General features: G+C 31.3%; 1 protein-coding gene across 1 annotated transcript in view; it reads right to left on the bottom strand.

The window, feature by feature from the left end:
• Positions 1-17647, bottom strand: part of LOC129988522 (zinc metalloproteinase-disintegrin-like batroxstatin-3) — a 122731-nt gene extending 105084 nt beyond the window's left edge. Inside the window, exon 1 of the mRNA XM_056096768.1 lies at positions 17510-17647. Coding sequence (XP_055952743.1) covers positions 17510-17597 — 88 coding nt within the window. The 5' untranslated portion in view covers positions 17598-17647. The remainder of the gene's footprint in view (positions 1-17509) is intronic.
• Positions 17648-19794: the final 2147 nt, after the last annotated feature.

Raw genomic sequence — 19794 nt, 5'->3', positions numbered from 1 at the left:
ATCTATTTCCAATTATGAAGGGTCTATTTTTAGTCGTTCTTTATTCATGTCCTTTTTTTATCCTCATACGAGGACGTGCAAATCTAATTCTGGTTCACCCACTTCGAAATATGCAGCGTTCATTTTAAGACGTTCTTTATTCCGAATGGGATTCGAAAACTCTAAACAAACTTCATACTTGCAAGCCTATCATAGGAAATTGGCCTTTTTTGAATTATAGTAAACATGAGACAGTTTTAACTCGTCGGAGAATCGGTCACACAAGATTCACACACAGACTTCTGTTATTAAATGATCAATTGCCTATATGCCTAATGACTGCGACTGTGGAATAACACATATCCTTATTGAATGCCTTATCTTATAATTCTTTATCATATCCTTATTAAAGGCCCATATTTTAATGTCAACGCTTGTTTTACTTCAAAACAACAGCAGCGACTTTGACATTGTTGCTTGGCAGAGATCCACATAAACCTTTTTGTCTTTTTAAAATCTATAGGTTTCTGTTCCTTAATTTGAACTCACTATTATGGCTTCGTTATGACTTTTTGTATTTTATCCTCTTTTTATCAATGTTTGTTTTTGTATCACTTTTATAGAAATTGTTTTATTAAATTTTGAATTAGAAATAAACTTGCCTGGCACCGTATAACCTTCATTTTTGTTGTTGTGTCATGAAACCTCAAACCAACCAATCAACCAATATTAATTTTCAAAGTCAATTTCCTATTATAAGAACAACATTTTAAGAAATCACATGCTAAATCAATTTACTGCTATTGAAAGTCACCATTATAATTGCGAAGCCAAAATTGGATTATAAAGGGTGTCCCAAAATTAACGCAGGATTTGAATTTGTACGTAATAAAGTGTTGCAGTAAAGTGTTTTCAACCCTATTGAAAAAAAATCATTTGATAGCTGATGGTTTAGGGTTTATAAAAATGAAGCGTTACTCTACAGAACAGCGTGTTAACGTAAGATTTGAATTAAATAAAAAAGCAGTTGTTTTCTTTAAATTGTTATATCTTTATTGAATTGTATAGTGTTATGTATGGAATAACTCATACGGCAAATGGCCTTCACGGCTTTGCTGGCACATACGCATTCTTCTGTCGAAATTTTCGAAGACCAGTTTGCATAAATGGGGCTGAATTTGGTTGATAAAGCGCGTGCTTCTGGACATGTTGACATAGACCTTTAACTTCAAATAACCTCATAAAAAGAAACCCTATGGTATTAAATCACGTGATCAAGGGGACAATTCTCAAATTTTCGATCTGTGGAAAACTTTTTAAAATATAGTTCAACAATGAAAATACATTATTCTATAGCTCGATTTTTATTGACCCTAAACCATCGGCTGTCAAATTGTTTTCTTAATAGGGCTACCGGCACTTTATTGCACGAATGGTGGCAAATTCAAATCTTGAGTAAATTCGGATACATCCTTTACATTAATACACTACTACTGAAGCAACTTATAATTAAATAGTTATTAAACATTTGTTTAACTGTATGAAAAGTACTTTCTCAAACATTATTTCGTTGTCAGGCAGTCTTCTATCGAAAAGTGAAATTTTATTTAGAAATGTTCTTGCATGAACAATTATAATTCAGTTCCTAGACAGTTATAATTCCGAGACTCCTCTCGATCTCAGTCGCTTTCTTATAACTCAAAACAAAATGACTAAATCGAAAAGAATAGGCTTCAAACTCTAACGATCATCATCAACAACAAAATCCAACCTCTAATTAAATGAGGCGTGCTATTGAAACGTATCAAAGAGAAAAGAAAATGAATTTTTAATAAGCGAATAACAGAAATTAGTTGACACAAATTAAAAATATTTTGCAATGGGTAATGTTATCGGAGTCATCAATCATTCGATACATCTAATAAAATTGGTACATCCTATTTACAAAATTTAAAATTTAAAAAAAAAGAAACAAAAACATAAGACTTTTGTGAAGACTTACGTTGAGCGCGCATGTGCAAATCTACCTATCATCAGCAAGCAGCCATGAGTTCATTATATTATCAATACCCAACCTCAAAATATAAAGGACGATACTATTAATAAATAACTACTAAAAATATATCGGCATAATTACTTGATGAAATCATGGTATGGTTTCAAGATCTAGGAACACATAGTGCTGAAGGTTCAGTAATATTAATGCAAAACGAAAAAAATGTCGTAATATTGTCACATAAATGCATTGCAAATAAACACTAACAATTAAATTGAAACATAACAAAACATAATTAAATAAAAATTCATAACATGATAAAATAATATAAATTTTTTTTTCTTGGAAAAGCTGGAAAATGTATATATCATTATCACTTTTTTTTCACAGAATATATATATTATTTCAGAAGTTAATAAACCATAAGTTAATTGAGTTTTAACACTATTATTAATTTTTATATGTCGGTCGGACATGGTGATAAAGGTTTTAACAGGTTTTAATACACAGGCAACGAAAATTTGTATTTTCCCCTCCGAATCAGTATTTTCCCCTCAGATTTGGAACCCACTTTGGCGACCAGCTGTTCACTATGGATATTGTTTATATATAACTTCATTTAAATTATTTATATATAACTTCATGCCGATGATTCTATCAAACTGTCATAGATCAAAATAATGCACATATACAATAAAACCATTATATATATATATATATATATATATATATATATATATATATATATATATATATATATATATATATATATACACAAAAGTATTAGAATCAAGTTAATAGGAAAAACAAAAAATCAAATAAAAATTAAACCAAAAAAAATTATTAAAAAAATATAAAATAATTTTTTTTATTTTTTTATATTTTTTTTTATATTTTTTTAATAATTTTTTTTGGTTTAATTTTTATTTGATTTTTTGTTTTTCCTATTAACTTGATTCTAATACTTTTGTATCAATTCATCTGTGTTTTAGAAGTAGCTGCAGCGGCGCTCTCTAAATACTATGAAGTTCTTTTTTGGTTTTAGTTTAAATAGGTAATAAATTTTAGTTGCGATTTCGAAACTGTTTTGTTTCGTTTTCAAAATTTTTCTTACTTTAGATTGGTTACTTATATATATATATATATATCTTTTAATAGTCTTGGATATGCGCTGTTCATCAAATACATGAGAGTTCCTAATTGAAATAATATGATAATGCTGTTAGAAACTTAATTGTCCTTTTAAACTATCATTCAAATTTTGGGGTTAGTTTTTATTCATCTCGTTAAGTATTAAATAAAATCCTTCCTCCTTAGCTTCCAACTATGTAAGAAAATCAAGCGAATCATTTGATGAAACAATGAAAACGGTTTCAATTTCAGAGAAACAATCAGAAATGAGGCAAAAGCAATATAATTTTTAAAAATTGCAAAAATATAAGAAAAATTTCCACGACTTTTAAGATTTTATCATTAAAAATATTTTTTCGAATCAAATTTCTCAAATATTTCTCACAAAAAAATAATTGCTGTATATCTTTTAAATCTTCACTGTTAAATAAAATTAGTTGATAATTAGTTTTTAAAAAAGCATTCTTTATTTGTTTTGACTCATGTTCATTTCAAATAATTTTTTGACTCGATTTGATTTGTGAGGCTTTTTGGCGCAAGAGCCACATTTGGCTAATCTGCCCAAATTTTTGATTCTAGTTTCATTATTATCTATACTTATAATAAAGATGAATGTGTGTGGGGGTGTTGATGTTCTACAGGCCTACAGCTACCAAATTTGGCACTTGAATAATTTGGATTTGGCAGATGTATAACGTGCACCTCGGAGCGATTTTTAAAAATTCCGAATTAGAATATTAATTAATTAAAATTAAGCAATTTCGGTATTTTTTCACGATGGCTTTCGAAAATATTATCGCACAAAAAGGATTTTTCATCAAGTTAAAGTTTTAAAAAATTATCTTTTTAATGATATCAATGTTTGAACTTATAAATTATGTTTTTATTTTTAATCAATTTTTTTAAAAAATATTTTAACTATTGTTTTCAATTTATATTCACTAAAATCACGCAATTTTAAATAATAATTAGTCTGCAAAAGCATTCATTATTTGTTTTGACTCATGTTCATTTCAAATAATTTTTGGCTCGAGTTTCACTATTTTTTGTATCGCGGTGAAGTTGATGAATAAATGTTGCTGCTTGTTCTATGATTCGTTTTAAATTAAAACATCTGAAATATATAATTATCCGTGTAAATAAAGGGATTATAATATTTTACAATCGTATTATCAAATTTACATATACACACTGAAATAACTTGCTTCTATTTTGTTTATAAATAAGAAAAAAACTCTTTGATATTGTTGTTTAGAAAATAATAAACAACAGACTCCACAGTATATTGAATGTTAAATTCATTAAAAAGGTCAAATTCATTTCATATATTTTCGTAGACTTAAATTTACTGCATACATATGTAGTCCCACTGCCGTTAAATAAAATCCCCCCCCCTTGGAAAATCCCTAATGTGCAATATTTGAATCCTTTTAAAGCTTTTATCAAATCTGACACAGCAGATATTATTTATCAACAAAAATTTCTTGATCACAGGCATTATTATCAAGATTTTACACCAATATATACAGATGGATCAAAATCTGCTGGCCATGCATCTTTCACTGTTATTTTCCCTGGAAAAGTTTTTTCTTACAGGTTTCATTCTTCTTGTTCAGTTTTTACAACGAAGGTGATTGCTATTTTATATGCATTAGAGGAAATTTCTCATGACTTATCCCCTCAGGGGCCCACCTTCTTTAGGTGGGTACGGGTCTCCCCATCCCGAGGTACCCAGGGATCTTTATCTTTCTTCTCTCTTCTTACTCTCCCCTACCCCTTTACTCTTCTTTATCCCTTTCTCTCTTTAAATCCCCCCTTCCCCTCCTGTTTTCTTCATTCTTCCATCCCTCGACGGTAAGCGAGGGAGCTCTCCATGAGAAGCTGTCGCCGCTCTGTTTGCTTCTTGCTTCTCATGGACAGTCAAAAACCCCACGTGTTTGCCGTGCGTGGCGACCCTTTAGACGGGTGGTACATTTCGGTCCCTGATGTATCAATCGGCTGGTATCCCAGACATTTGACTGGTCTGCTCAAGGGGATTAAGCGAAGGGGTCACTTCTTGGGCTTGGCGTTAAGGGTGGTCACTGTCCCCGGGGGTGACTCTAAGCGTATAGGTTCTGGCTAGCACCATGGTAAGCGCCGAGGCTGGGAATGTCTAGAGCCGGTGGCTGCCATCCCTTGTTGGGCTCCGTGGTGGGTGGTGCCGTCAGGCCTGAACTTTTGTCTTTTTTGCATGGTCTTTTTTCTCAAACCGATTCCGATAAGTCAATTAACGTTGCACAAACTGAGCTTACGAAGTTTTTTCCAAAATTTTTAGTTATACGTGGTAAAGACGATAAACTTAAAAACATGTCGCCTTTTTTGATACAAAAATATATTCAAAGTACTACTGGGAACGCCACATCTGTAAAGAAGCTTAGATCTGGAGATTTGTTAATAGAGTCTGCGACGCCGAAACAGTCAGAGCAACTTCTATCAATAAAGAATTTCGGTGATGCCCCAATAGAAGTATCTGGTCATAAAACTCTGAATTATATCAGAGGTGTCATATCAAGTATGGACCTTATTATGGTGAGTGATGAAGAATTTGTTTCTGAACTGCAGTCATTTAGAGTAACAAGTGCACGCCGTATAACATTAAAAAGAGATGGTAAAATAATTCCAACTAAGCATGTTATTTTAACATTTGCTACTCATGTACTTCCCAGAAAGATAACAGCTGGGTTTATAAGTTGCGATGTACGTCCTTTTGTGCCAAACCCGGTGCGTTGTTTTAAATGCCAGAGGTTTGGACATACAAAAACTAGTTGCCGCGCTTCTTCCTCTCGTTGTCCACAATGTTCTGAAATTGGCCATGATGACACTCCTTGCACAAAGCCCGAAAAATGTGTTAATTGCAACGGTAGTCATCCTGCTTATTCTAAGTCCTGTCCCAAGTGGAAGATTGAAAAAGAAATCAAGACCATTAAAATTTCTAGAAATATCTCTTTTGCAGAAGCTAGGAAAATAGTTGAAAGTCGAACTCCAAAAGAAAATCTCCCATACAGTACAGCTTTAAAAAGGACGACTTGTTCAAGTATGCAAACTGAACCGATACAAATTCAAGAAAACAGTAGTCCATCACAAACAATCTCGAAGCCTTTCCCTTCTCCATCAAATGAGGAATATATTACCATTAAACTGAAAGATTGGCTTGAAATAGTAAAATCTAACAAGTCTTCCATAATTAAAGAAAAAAACATTACAAAAAACCAAAAAGCTTTAAAAACTGTTCCACAAAATAAAAAGAAAAAGAAGAATCTTTCCATTCAAAACGAAAATGAACAGGAAGAAAAGATAAACGTCAATAAGAATGTCCAACTCAACATCCAGCAAACGTTCAACTCAACATCCAGTAAGGAAGTTGAGTTGGAAATTCATCCATCCGATGAATCTCTCAGCGAAATGGATCTGAGCAATGAAGCTAGAGTTGGCACAGCCAAGCCAAAAGTTTTCAAATCTAAATTCTTCAGGAAACCGAAATGACAAATATTAATTTAGTCTCTTGGAATTGCCATGGTTTTCAAGCTCATAAAGAGGATATCAAATCTATTATTAACAAATATCAACCTGTTTGCTTGGGGATACAAGAAACATTTAACTCCACGTGTCTCTCCCAATCTTAAAAACTATGTTCTTCAAAGAAAAGATAATGAACAAAATTCTAGAGCATCTGGAGGAGTTGCATCTTTAACTTTACGTCATTTGCCAAGTAATGAAGTTATTTTAGACACAAATTTACAGGCAATTGCTGTCCAAATTCAGTTGAAAATTCTAACAACAATTTGCTATTTATATCTGCCCCCAAATGAACATATTGAACAACGACATTTGGATCAATTAATAGAACAGTTGCCAGAACCTTTTTTTCTCCTAGGTGATTTAAACGGACATAATCATATCTGGAATAATGATGATATCAATACTAGAGGAAGGCAAATAAAAAAACTGATTGATGATCATTGTCTCTGTATACTTAATGACAATAATCCCACTCACTTTCATCAAGCTAGCAAAACATTCCACACGATTGATCTTGCACTTTGTTCTCCTTCCCTTGCACCCTACTGGAAATTTTCCATGGACTCAAATTTATACAACAGCGATCACTTTCCTATTGTACTGACGTACATGCACAATGATTTTTTATTTCCTAAAAGACCTGTGAGATATAATATTAGTAAAGCAAACTGGCCATTGTTCAATTCAATATGTCAACTTACACCAGATATGATTGATGATACTTCTATTGATTTGGCAGTCAAGCTTGTAACCGAACATATAATTGCAGCAGCAGATCTCAGTATTCCCAAAACATCGGGGAAAATACCAAAGCTATGCAAACCGTGGTGGAATGACAAATGTGAAAACTGTAAAAGAGCACTAGACAAAGCATGGAATGCCTTCAGGAGATACCCTACCACCCAAAATCTCATTAAATTTAAAAAAGCAAAATATGAATTTCGTAGAATCCGACGCATTAGTCAGGAGCAATCCTTTCATTCGTATGTCAATTCCATTCGAGGACAAATACCTTCTAAAATCATGTGAGACAAAATAAAAAAGATTTTTGGCTGTTACTCAAATTCAGATAAAATATCCTTTTTAAAATTGAACGGACGAGTAATTTCTAATGCAAAAGAAATTGCTAATCTAATTGGACAAACTCTTTCTAACATATCGAGTGAGGAATTTTATCCAGAAGATTTTATTGCTTTTAAAAAACAGACAGAGAAACAAACATTAGAATTTCTACCCTCACATGTGAAGGAATATAATACTACTTTTAAATTTAATGAATTGAAAAATGCATTAAAAAAGTCCCACTCTACATCACCGGGACCTGACAGAATACATTATGATATGCTGAAACATCTTGGCGATTCGTCATTGCGAGTACTCTTAACTTTATTTAACAGAATTTGGATAGAAAGATTCTTCCCAACCTGCTGGCAAAAAGCAATAATAATTCCTATTCTCAAACCTGGGAAAGATCGGCAAGATCCCTCTAACTACAGACCAATAGCCCTTACTAGTTGCCTCAGTAAACTAATGGAACGCATGATAAGTCACAGACTGATGTACGTCTTAGAAGAGAAAAACTGGATTTCTCCTTTCCAAAGCGGTTTTCGCAAAAAGAGAAGTACATTAGATAATTTACTAAAATTGGAGACTGCTATCAGAGAGGCTTTTGTAAGCAAAAAACATCTTGTATCTATTTTCTTTGATATGGATAAAGCCTACGACCGTACCTGGCGTTATGGCATTTTGAAAGATTTATTTAACTTTGATTTAAAAGGGAATCTACCAATTTTTGTACAAAACTTTTTGAGAACAAGGATCTTTCAAATTCGTGTTGGTGATATTTTATCAGATACTTTCATTCAGCATGAAGGTGTTCCTCAAGGTAGCGTGCTAAGTGTTTTACTGTTTATAATTAAGATAAATGGGATTGTTTCGAAAATCTCACCATTTGTACACACTTCACTTTATGTCGATGACATCCAGATCCATTGTGCTAATGAAAGTTTGGATTTCATTCAAAAACATTTACAAACATCCATAAACAATATGATAGACTGGGCTTTGAAAAATGGGTTTGTTTTTTCTCCTCAGAAAACAGTTAGCGTTCACTTCTGCAAGCGACGTGGCCTTCATACAGATCCAGAGCTCCGACTGAATGAGTCGGTCATTCCCACAGTTAGTGAGAAAAAGTTTCTCGGCTTGATATTAGATAACAAACTAACATTTCGCTCTCATATTCAAAACTTGAAAAGAAAATGCCTTCAAACGTTAAATATTATAAAAGTCCTATCAAACACCTCTTGGGGAGCAGATAGAGCCTCTTTGATGAAGATATATAAATCACTGATACGCTCAAAGCTTGACTACGGGGCACCCATTTATGGCTCAGCTGCCAAATCTACCTTGAAATTGTTAGACTCAGTGCATAATCAAGGACTTCGTATAGTTACAGGAGCTTTTAGAACATCGCCAATTCAAAGTTTACAAGTTATAAGTGGTGAGCCCTCCTTAGAACTCAGGCGGAAACGACTTTGTTTATCCTATTTTTATAAAATTAAAAGTGTCAAAAACCATCCACTGTGCAACAAGGTTCTCCATCCTATATACGGATCATTATTCTCTAGGAGATTGTCTTTTACACCAACTTTTGGATTCCGTATAGGAGAGATTTTACGAACATTCAAAACCGAAGACTTCCCGATTGTTGTAAATATTAGTGGTCCACCTCCATGGCAGGAGTCGTCTTTCAGTTTTGTAGATGATTTTATGCACTTCCTGAAACCATCAACATCAGACGTGATGTTTCAGAAATTTTTTTATGAACACAGACAACAGTATCATTCTTTTCAATCTGTTTATACAGATGGTTCGAAATGTGGTAATAATGTTGGCTCAGCAGCCGTTTTTCGTAATGTAGTAATATCCGAAAGACTTCACCCTTTCTGTTCTGTTTTTACATCCGAACTTTATGCAATATATCTTAGCCTTCAAAAAATTGTAACCTTATCTCCTTCTAAATTTATTATATATACTTCAAAGTAAATTCTGGCAAGCTACGTGGGAAAAGCTATCTACAAATAAACTTTTTCAAATACAGCCATCTATCAAGGGTTTCAAAAGTAAAATTCTAACTAGAAAGAAAGATGTCATTATCACGAGACTTCGAATAGGCCACACCTATTTGACCCAAAAACATCTTTTACACTCTGATCATGCACCACTTTGTGATAAATGCAATTCTGTTTTAACGGTTCAGCATATTCTGTGTGAATGCCAAATTTTTAGTACACAACGACAAGTCCATTTTGGAGCAACTGTTTTCAACTTAAATGACATTTTAGGAGATAACCCTCATCCAAATATTTTTACTTTTTTAAAAGATATTCAAATTTTACATCAGATTTAATTGTTTCTTTTTCTTAAAATGCTTTAATTTTTAACACGAAAGCCATATTTTAACAAATGTTTGGCGCAGAATGATCAAATCTGGTCCTTGCGCCATAAAAACCAACCAACCAACCAATCTAATACTGTGTCAATATTAAATGTTAATAATCAGATTATATCAAATTTAAAAGATATAGCAAATACAATAGCTTCTACTTTAGCAAGTACATCCTCCAGTGAAAATTATAATCCACATTTTTTAAATTTCAAAAAACTTTCTGAGAACAAAAAATTGAATTTTGAGTCCCAATCTGATTTACCTTACAATAGTAATTTTACATTTCAAGAACTTCAGTTTGCTTTATCAAATGTTCATAAATCTTCTCCTGGCCCAGATAACATCAGCTATGCAATGATCCAGCATCTAACTTACGAATCGCAGAAAAACTTGTTGTATCTCTTTAATCGAATTTGGAAGGAACAATATTTTCCGTCTTCTTGGCAACAGGCAATAATTATTCCTATCTTAAAGCCCAATAAATATCCCACGAATCCTTTGAACTATCGCCCAATAGCTTTAACAAACTGTCTGTGCAAACTCTTAGAAAAAATGATTAACCGACGACTTATGTACTTCTTGGAAACAAACAAAATTCTTAGTCAATTCCAAAGTGGCTTTAGAAAAGGAAGATCAACTTTAGACAATATTTTAAGTTTAGAAAACGATATTCGTTCTGCTTTTTTACAGAGGAAACACTTGGCCGCCATCTTTTTCGATATCGAAAAAGCCTACGATCGCACATGGAGATATGGCATCCTGAAAGATCTCTACGATTTTAATTTACGAGGAAACTTACCAATTTTTATTCAAATTTTTTTACGATTGAGACAAATTAAAGTTAAAATAGGACATGAATTTTCTGATATTTTTACCCAAGAAGAAGGTGTCCCACAAGGGAGTGTTTTAAGTGTCACACTTTTCATTATAAAAATCAATAGCATTTTAAACCAGCTTCCACCATATGTCAAAGGATACCTTTATGTAGACGATCTGTACATTTCTTGCATGGGAAATCATATGTGTTTTATAGAGAGACAACTGCAAACGGCTGTGAACAAAATTAAACAATGGTCAGATTTAAATGGTTTCACTTTCTCAACGGCAAAAACATCGGGAGTACATTTTTGTCGGAAGAGAAATCTTCATCCAGACCCTGAAATTATTCTATATGGTCAAAAAATTCCTTTTCTCAATGAAATTCATTTCTTAGGAATCACTTTCGACAAAAAGCTGACGTTTCAATCCCACCTAACTTTTTTACGAAAAAAATGTGAGAGGGCATTAAATATCTTGAAAGTTCTTTCTAATACATTTTGGGGAGCTGACAGAACTTCATTGCTGAGAATTTATAGAGCTACCATCCTTTCAAAAATAGATTATGGGTGCGCAATCTATGGCTCAGCTAGAAAAAGCATACTGAAAAAAATTGACCCTGTTCACCATGCAGCTCTTAGAATATGTTCTGGAGCTTTCCGCACTTCTCCTGTTAAAAGTTTATATGTTGAGTGTTACGAACCAGATTTAAACCTTAGAAGACAAATGCTTTCTTTACATTATTATTTTAGAATTCAGTCTCATCCTTGCCATCCATATTATGATTTTAAACTTCGACTTTTTCTCCTTCCTTTACAAGAAGCTAGAAAAAACTTTGAACCTATATTTTTAACCAGGTTGCACACTATTTTATCAGAACTTAATATGAACCATCTAGAATTATCCCCACATCCATTTAACAGTATCCCCCCATGGAGAACCCATACCTTTTATTTTCTTAATCCTTTTGAAAGCTTTAACAAATCGGACACAGCAGATATTGTTTATCAAAAATTATTCCTCGAACACAGGTCTCATTATCAATCTTTCATTCCTGTTTACACTGACGGATCTAAGACATCTGCCCATGCTTCATTTGCTGTGGTTTTCCCAGATAAAATGTCATGTTTTCAACTTCCTTCATGTTGCTCCATTTTTACTGCTGAGACTACTGCAGTTTTGCATGCTTTATTAGAAATTTTAAATAGACCTAGTGGAAGCTATATTATTTACATTGATTCTTTAAATGTTTTACAGTCTTTAAAATCGCTCCAAAATCATGCTCATCCAAATATTTTAAAGATTTTAGACCTATTTTATAAAATTATCTCTCGTGGCTTTACAGTCTTATTCTGTTGGATACCATCCCATGTGGGAATATGTGGGAATGAGCAGGCTGATAAGAGTGCCAAATCCGCAACTCGTTTTTTGGAAACACCCATACCTGCATGCGATTTGAAGAAACAGGCAAAAATATGTCTTTACAAAAACTGGCAAACTCAGTGGGATTCAGAAACTCTAACTTGCAAGCCTATCATAGAAAACTGGACTTCTTTGAATTATCGAAAACATGACACAGTTTTAACTCGTCTGAGAATCGGTCACACCAGATTCACACATAGACATCTGTTATTAAATGAACAATTGCCAACATGCCCACATTGTGACTGTGGAATAACAGTTTATCATATCCTTGTTGAATGCCCTTATTTTAATGCGCAGCGCTTATTTTACTTCAAAACAACAGCGGTGACTTTGCCCTTGTTGCTTGGTAGAGATCCACATGAGAACCTTTTTGTCTTTTTAAAATCTATAGGTTTTTGTTCCTTAATTTGAACTTACCATCTTGGCTTCGTTTTGACTTTTTGTAATTTATCATCGTTTTACCAATGCTTTTTTTTATCACTTTTACAAAAACTGATTTTATTTAACTTTTAATTAGAAATAAACTTGTTTGGCGCAGTATAACCTTCATATTGGTTCTTGTGCCATAAAACATCAAACCAAACCAAACCAAATCATTATCATCCTATGGTTTTAAATGCTTTGGATATTTTAAATAAATTATGATTTCGAGATTTTAATGTTTTATTACGCTGGGTACCATCCCATGTTGGGATTGTGGGCAACGAAAGAGCAGACAAAGCTACCAAATTGGCGACTGCCACAAAGAATACTACTACACCTTTGGCAGACTTGAAAAAGCACCTAAAATATTTCTTTTAAGCATATGGCAAAGAGAATGGGATACTGAAAGCGAAAACAAGCTTCATGGAGTTAAACCTGCCATCGAACTTTGGTCTTCTCAAATTAAAAGAAAAGCGGATATAGTTCTCACTAGATTACGAGTGAGTCATACTCGATATACGCATCGTCATCTGCTGTTAGAAGAACAAGTTCTAATGTGTTCTCGGTGCAACTGCACTATGTCCATCCAACTTATACTTTCTGAGTGCGTGCCCACATTTTTATACACAGCATTGACATTTTTTTAAATCTTATAATATTATTTTATCTATTTCTCTTGGAAAAATACCACGTGATAACCTCTAGCCCTTTCTAAAATCAATTGGTTTTTATTCACATATTGAGTCTACTGTCCTTTTTTCTCGAAGGTTATCTACTATTAATTTTTATTCCACATTCTTTCCTATACCAAGGAATTTTGAAATTTCAACTTGAAAGAATTTTACGTAGTCTGGCGCAGCATGGCCAAATCTATCGTCCTTGTGCCAAATAAACCAAACCAAACCAAGCGAATCCGCCAGATGGGTAATCGTTATGGCTTAACTATGGGAAAAGGAGTTTCTTTCAAAAAGTTTTTTACATTTTAAAACTCAAAAAAATTATTATTATTATTCGGATGATATCAGTTTCATTTCTGTATAATTACTTTCTTTATTTTTAATAATTTTTGATAATTTATTCTGATACACAGTCTATTACAATGTTTTAATGTCAGGATGACATACAAACTCATTCATCAAAAACGTGCAATCGTGTGTTTTGCCATTGTTAAAATTAAGATAAAAGAATTGCTTTCATAACATAACACCGGAATAGGATTTTTACTTTCGCTCTTACTTCGCATTAAATGCACTTTTTACTTTGCACCCTTGGTAAGTTGTAGCAGCTTTATGAAATCGAATTCCTGTTTTTCCGTTACATCAAATAACAAAGTGAAATAAAAAAAAACATTTATTATTAATTGTTTAGCGACCAAAAAAGCCAATAATCTATGTGAACAAGCTGGTCGCCAAAGAAGACTAGTATTTGACGCAACAATATCTTCATGTTCGAATATATTAAAAAAATATGAAAAATAAAATCTACACAAAATTATATTCCGAGTAGCTAGTTATTCGTTAATAATTTAGATCCAAGAGCAATAGACAGCAAATGAAGAATTTTTAAACATCTCATCTCTTTGGTATTCATGACTGAAACCATAACTAGTTCATTACTCTCAATGAATTAACAACCCTTAATGAAATTTAACCAGTACTCCGAAGTATAATTAGCTGCGAACGATAGACTCTAATGAACGTCTGCTGTTTTTTACTTAGTCAAAATAAGAATAAAGAACGATGCAAGTTCAAAGGAGAAATAAATATGGCTCATAGGTTCTAGAAATTATTAGTTAGGAATAAATTACATAGCTTTCAAACGAAAAAAGAAATGATGAGGAATAGGAAAGTGAAGTATGGATGCAAATTATATCAATGCCACGTTGGAAATAAAATTTTAAAGAATGTTTAACATTTTTCTAGGTTTTAAATATTAATAAATCGAAACGACAAGAGAGTTTTTAATCAAAAATTTAATTAATTTGCTCCTGAAGCTGGTTTCAGTTACAGAACTGAGAATCAATTTGGAAAAAAGCCATTTTGGTGCAACAATCACTTTTTAAGGAGTTTCTATTTAACAAAGCTTTCTATCTTGCGAAATTTTCCTCAAAACTTGGAAAGAAATTTACAAATCTAGTCAATTTTCTAGTCAATGAATCATTTCTATTATTATTTTGCTATTATGTACTCTTTTGCAAAACTAGATCATTCGTTCTTACAGTTGGTCGCAGTTGTAGAATTGGACATCAATTTCGAAACAGACATTTTAAGAAAGTTTTTATAAAATCATAAAAACTTATTTGTATATAAAATTTCTTTCATTTTTATAAAATTATAAATTATTTTTATGCTCTTTTTTATTGTTAAATAAAGACGAGCTTTTATTTAATGAAAATTTCCGAAGTACCTTGGCTTTGAAAGATGTTAACATATTATTTACTCTTCATATTAAGAAAAGTAATTTTTATTTAATGTAGTTTATGCAACATTTTTTTGTTAATATGAAGGAGGAAATTGCAATATTTTACAACTTTTTATTTGCAGAAGTTAAAACAATATCTATCAACTGATAGCCGAGCCTAACGCGATATTAATTTATTACAGAAGATACGAAAACTGTATGAAGCGTTAAGAAATGTCATGGAGACACTACAGTCAGTGGTGAAGATGATGTTGAATATATAGTCGCTCTTAAAGGCCAGAAGAAAAAAAATTCTAATAACATTTGAGGTAATACAAAGGGAATTACACATTCAAAAAAATGTAATACTCAACATTTTTAATCGTTAAAAATTTTTCAAAATATTTATAATGTATTCTTTACATTAAACCTGTAAAAAGCAGCATTAGTGACTTCTTCAAAGGTTGGAATATATGTTAAAAGTTAATTAAGAGGGTAAGTAAGTTTCAGTCTTTGCTTTTTATATCCTTAAAAAATAATAACTTTCTCTTAAGTGAATTTTCTTAGTAACGAAATTTTCAAAGAAGCTTTAAGATTCCATTAACTAAAGGCTTAACAAATTTATACAATTATTGAGAATGTTTTCTCCTTGAAGTTCTAATATATTTCCATAATAGGGCGATTTTCGTATTAACTTTGAAGTATATTAGAGATAAGCTGATTTTATTATTATTTTTATTTTGACTTAACTTTAAAGCAATAAATCGACTTTTTAAATCAAAAGTAAAATGGACTGTCTCAAAAGACTTTGAATGCAATTTTTAGAACAAATCGCTTTTATTTTAAATTGACTTCTACACAATCAATTAATATTTTTTAAATTCAGAAACAGAATTAATATTCTTAGAATTCTTTGAATACAATTTATTAACAAATCTTTTGTTTTATTTGGGCAAAGAATACAAAAGTAATTCGATATTTTCATGAAAATATCACATCTATATTTAGCAAAGCAAGAATTTAAAAAGTTTGAGCATTTGTATTGCCCATCTTAAAAGAAAATATAATTTGAAGAGTAATTCAGATTTAGAAAAATTAATTTAATTTCATATATTCAAAAATATTATCACCTTATTTATAATGAATCAATTACTATGTAGTTTAATAATGAAGTACCAATATTTAAATCACCTTTACTAATTACATTTATACCGAAAATTATTGTTATATATAATGTTTGGCGCAGAATGACCAAATATAATCCTTGTGCCATAAAACCAAACCAAACCAAACTAAAAACATATAGAAAAAAATTCTACCTAATTTTACTTTTCTTAAACAAATTTGATCCGTTTATATCATTTATCTCTATCATATTCAACTGTAATCGCAGTTTTCATTGGCCCTTTAAAACAAATAGAACAACTTTAAAATCTCATAAAAAATATTTTTTGAATGAATATTTAAAATCATTTCATTCAAATGATTATTTTAATGCAAATACTTTAATTAAATCATCCTCAAACATATGATAAAATGTAATTTGGTAAGTAAAACCATATTTAGTCCATTAGAAAATTTATGTAAAAAAGGGCAAAAATTCACATTTCTCTACGATTGAGAAAGCAATAATTTAGGAATAAAAGTAAGAGTTTTAAAAATCTTAAAGAATTAGTTCTTTAGACAATTCTAAAATTTCTCTTATATGAATAAACATTTTTTAAAATCTCTTTTTAACATCTTAAAAGAAAATTTTCAAATGAATATTCAAACCAAATGAAATTCATTTGCATAATATTTTGGGCAAAAATGGTTTTTTGAAAAAAATTCTCAGCTATCTCATTTAAAGAAACTCTCAAATAAATTTCTGTTCTAAGTGAAATGGGCGAAGAGATATTTTTTAAAGAACTGTTAGAGTTAAAAAGAGTTTGAACACAGTTTTCCTGTACAGAATAATTGATCTTAAACTAAAATAACACTAAAAAATACATAAGAAATATCTCTTATGTATAAATTGCGTAATTTATCAAACTACTTAATTCCAAACACATAATCCACGTAATTTCAAGAATAAATTTTACGACGTAACAAAAGAAGAGAAAATATGATATAATATTACAGAAAATGAACTTTTATGTTCTAAAGAGGAAAAATTAAGCGAGACTTTAAGCAGAGTACTGATATAACGAACTTTCACAATTACGAAAAAATAACGCTCACTAAAAGATAAAGAAATGGCGCTTCTGTATAAATCCAACGGCCATTTGCCAAACGACTTTAATGATCCTAACCTTCTATTAAAGCCATGAGAGATAACTAAGTTTTAAGCTTACCCGCGTCTCCAGGCCCAGCCAAACATTTATCCAAGACTATGAAGAAAAGAAGGAAATACATATTGTGACATCCAAGCTTCCAATGCATCAAGTCTGCTAAAAAAAGGAAATTATCTTCTGCTCTGCGTTGACGTCATAATTAGGCAACGTCCCAGCGAAAAAGAAAGAGCCGCCTGCCTTATGATGGATTGCTCAGGAGGTTCAATTTTTCCCCTTTAAAATTTTTCACGCCTTTGCATACGCGGCTTTTCAACCAGAAGTGGACTATTTTCTCAACAATGCAGCATTTTTTAACCCTATCTTTTCAACGATAAGGGCTGTCGTCGTTTTTCTTACGTGTTTATATGTTTATCTGTTGAAGATTTATTTATTTATTTTTTATTTATTTATTTTATTTTGTCGAAGAATTCTCCGATGCATTTTTGAAAGAGATGTAGAACGACCTGTCGTGTTCCAGTTTAAAGATAAATAATTCTGTCCAAAGTTTGGAGAGAAAAGAAATTACCTTTTCGATGAAATAGTTTGTAAATAAGAAAGTGAATGGCATTTATTTTTTAAAAAAGAAACAAACCTTTTCAATTTATAACCACAGTTAATTATACTTCAAGAAAGTTAAAGCAAGTAGTCAGATTCTAAGCTATTTTTTCTTTTTCTTTTTTTCGTTAAAGGCTAGTTTAGTTTAATTAAAATAGATTTATTTTTTCAAAGAACGCGATTAATATCTGAATAAAAAAGGTATTACCACTGGTATCATGTTCTGTGCAGATATGCATAATTTTCATTGGAACGTTTTTGAAATTTTGCCAAAATAGCCACACAATTCCGAGTGAAATTTAAGATGGAATTTTTAATTGCAATTTTAATTTATTTTTAATGTAATTTTAGCATTAAAACTAGAATAAAAATTTAAAGAGACATATGTCGTACAAGGTTGTTAAAATTCGTCTATTCAGAAGACCCTATAGCTGCTCTATGTCTCCTAGCGAATCAAAATTTCACTGGCATGTAAAACGAGTGATGCATTCTGTGAAAAACGAAAAAAGTTACAATTAGTTAAAAGCTTACGTCAATATCTAAGGAGAATACTGCCCTTACATTGTTGTTTTTCATATTTGTTATTAAATAAATCAAAGAAAAAGATTTTCAATTTTGTAAATATTAAAATTTGCAAATTCAGAAAGCTCTAGAGCTGAGCCTATGGTTCCAAATAATACAAAAAATAGATAATCTGATGTAATGCAAAATCTGCGTATGCAAACAAAAATAAAAAACATGTCGCTCTGCAATGACAAATAAACAAAAACAACATAGTGCATGCGCAATGGCTCCTCCATTATTTTCACTCGTGCATTCCATTCTAAAAACTGTATTTTCTACTGTGCTGTCAGTCCTATGTGAATGAGAGAATGTGAAGCCTAACTATATTCTAACAACCCTTTCCATTATTTTAGCTAATGAAGTTATGCTCTTTCATATAAAGACAATATTAATTCACGTTTTCTATGCGTATTATTGTTGCTAAATAATAAAGAACAATTCTAAAAATCAAATGAAAATTCGTCTGCCTTTTAAGTTTAAAACTTTATAATAACACGAAGTTTTGGACAAGAGGCTCGAATATTTGTTGTTTTTATTTATTTATTATATACTTCAGTCAAAAATTCATTTGAAATTTTAGGCCAATTTTTTTTTTTTTTTTTGACATTTACAATGTTTCATCTGTTACCTAAATCTTCAGAATAAAAAATAATAATAAAAAAAACTTTCTGATTCTCGGAATATATTATTCATTCGCAATTGTGACATAATTTTAACGACAGTTCACATCATTCATACAAGATTCAATTAGCGAATTCATAGACACGTCACAAATGCATTGCTTACAGATTAAATATTTTCAACATCAATGCCCATTTTGTAGATATAGTGTTAACTTATATCATTAGTAACCTCAGTTTCATTTTTCTCAAAGTCTGGGAGTTATTCTACATGAAGAGCTTTCTGTATTTATGAAAATTATTAATTTTTTTCTGAGATTTGACATTCGGATTACGAATACCAAATTTGACTGTAATGATTCTTCAGCTCAGAATTTAGGTTAAAAAAAAAACATCTTTTTGTAAGGATATTATTAGAAAAGATTTCGAAATCCTATCATCCTAATTGAAGTCCGATTTTTTCTTTTTTTGTTCTAAATGTTAACATACATGGGAAGGACACTGTAGGAAAAAGGTAAAATGGTATTTTGAGTAGTTAGCATATGCAGCATACAAGTTGCCGTCTCT

This window comes from Argiope bruennichi, chromosome 10 (genome assembly GCF_947563725.1).
Source record: "Argiope bruennichi chromosome 10, qqArgBrue1.1, whole genome shotgun sequence".
NCBI lineage: Eukaryota > Metazoa > Arthropoda > Arachnida > Araneae > Araneidae > Argiope > Argiope bruennichi.
This window is presented reverse-complemented; position numbering and strand designations above follow the sequence as displayed.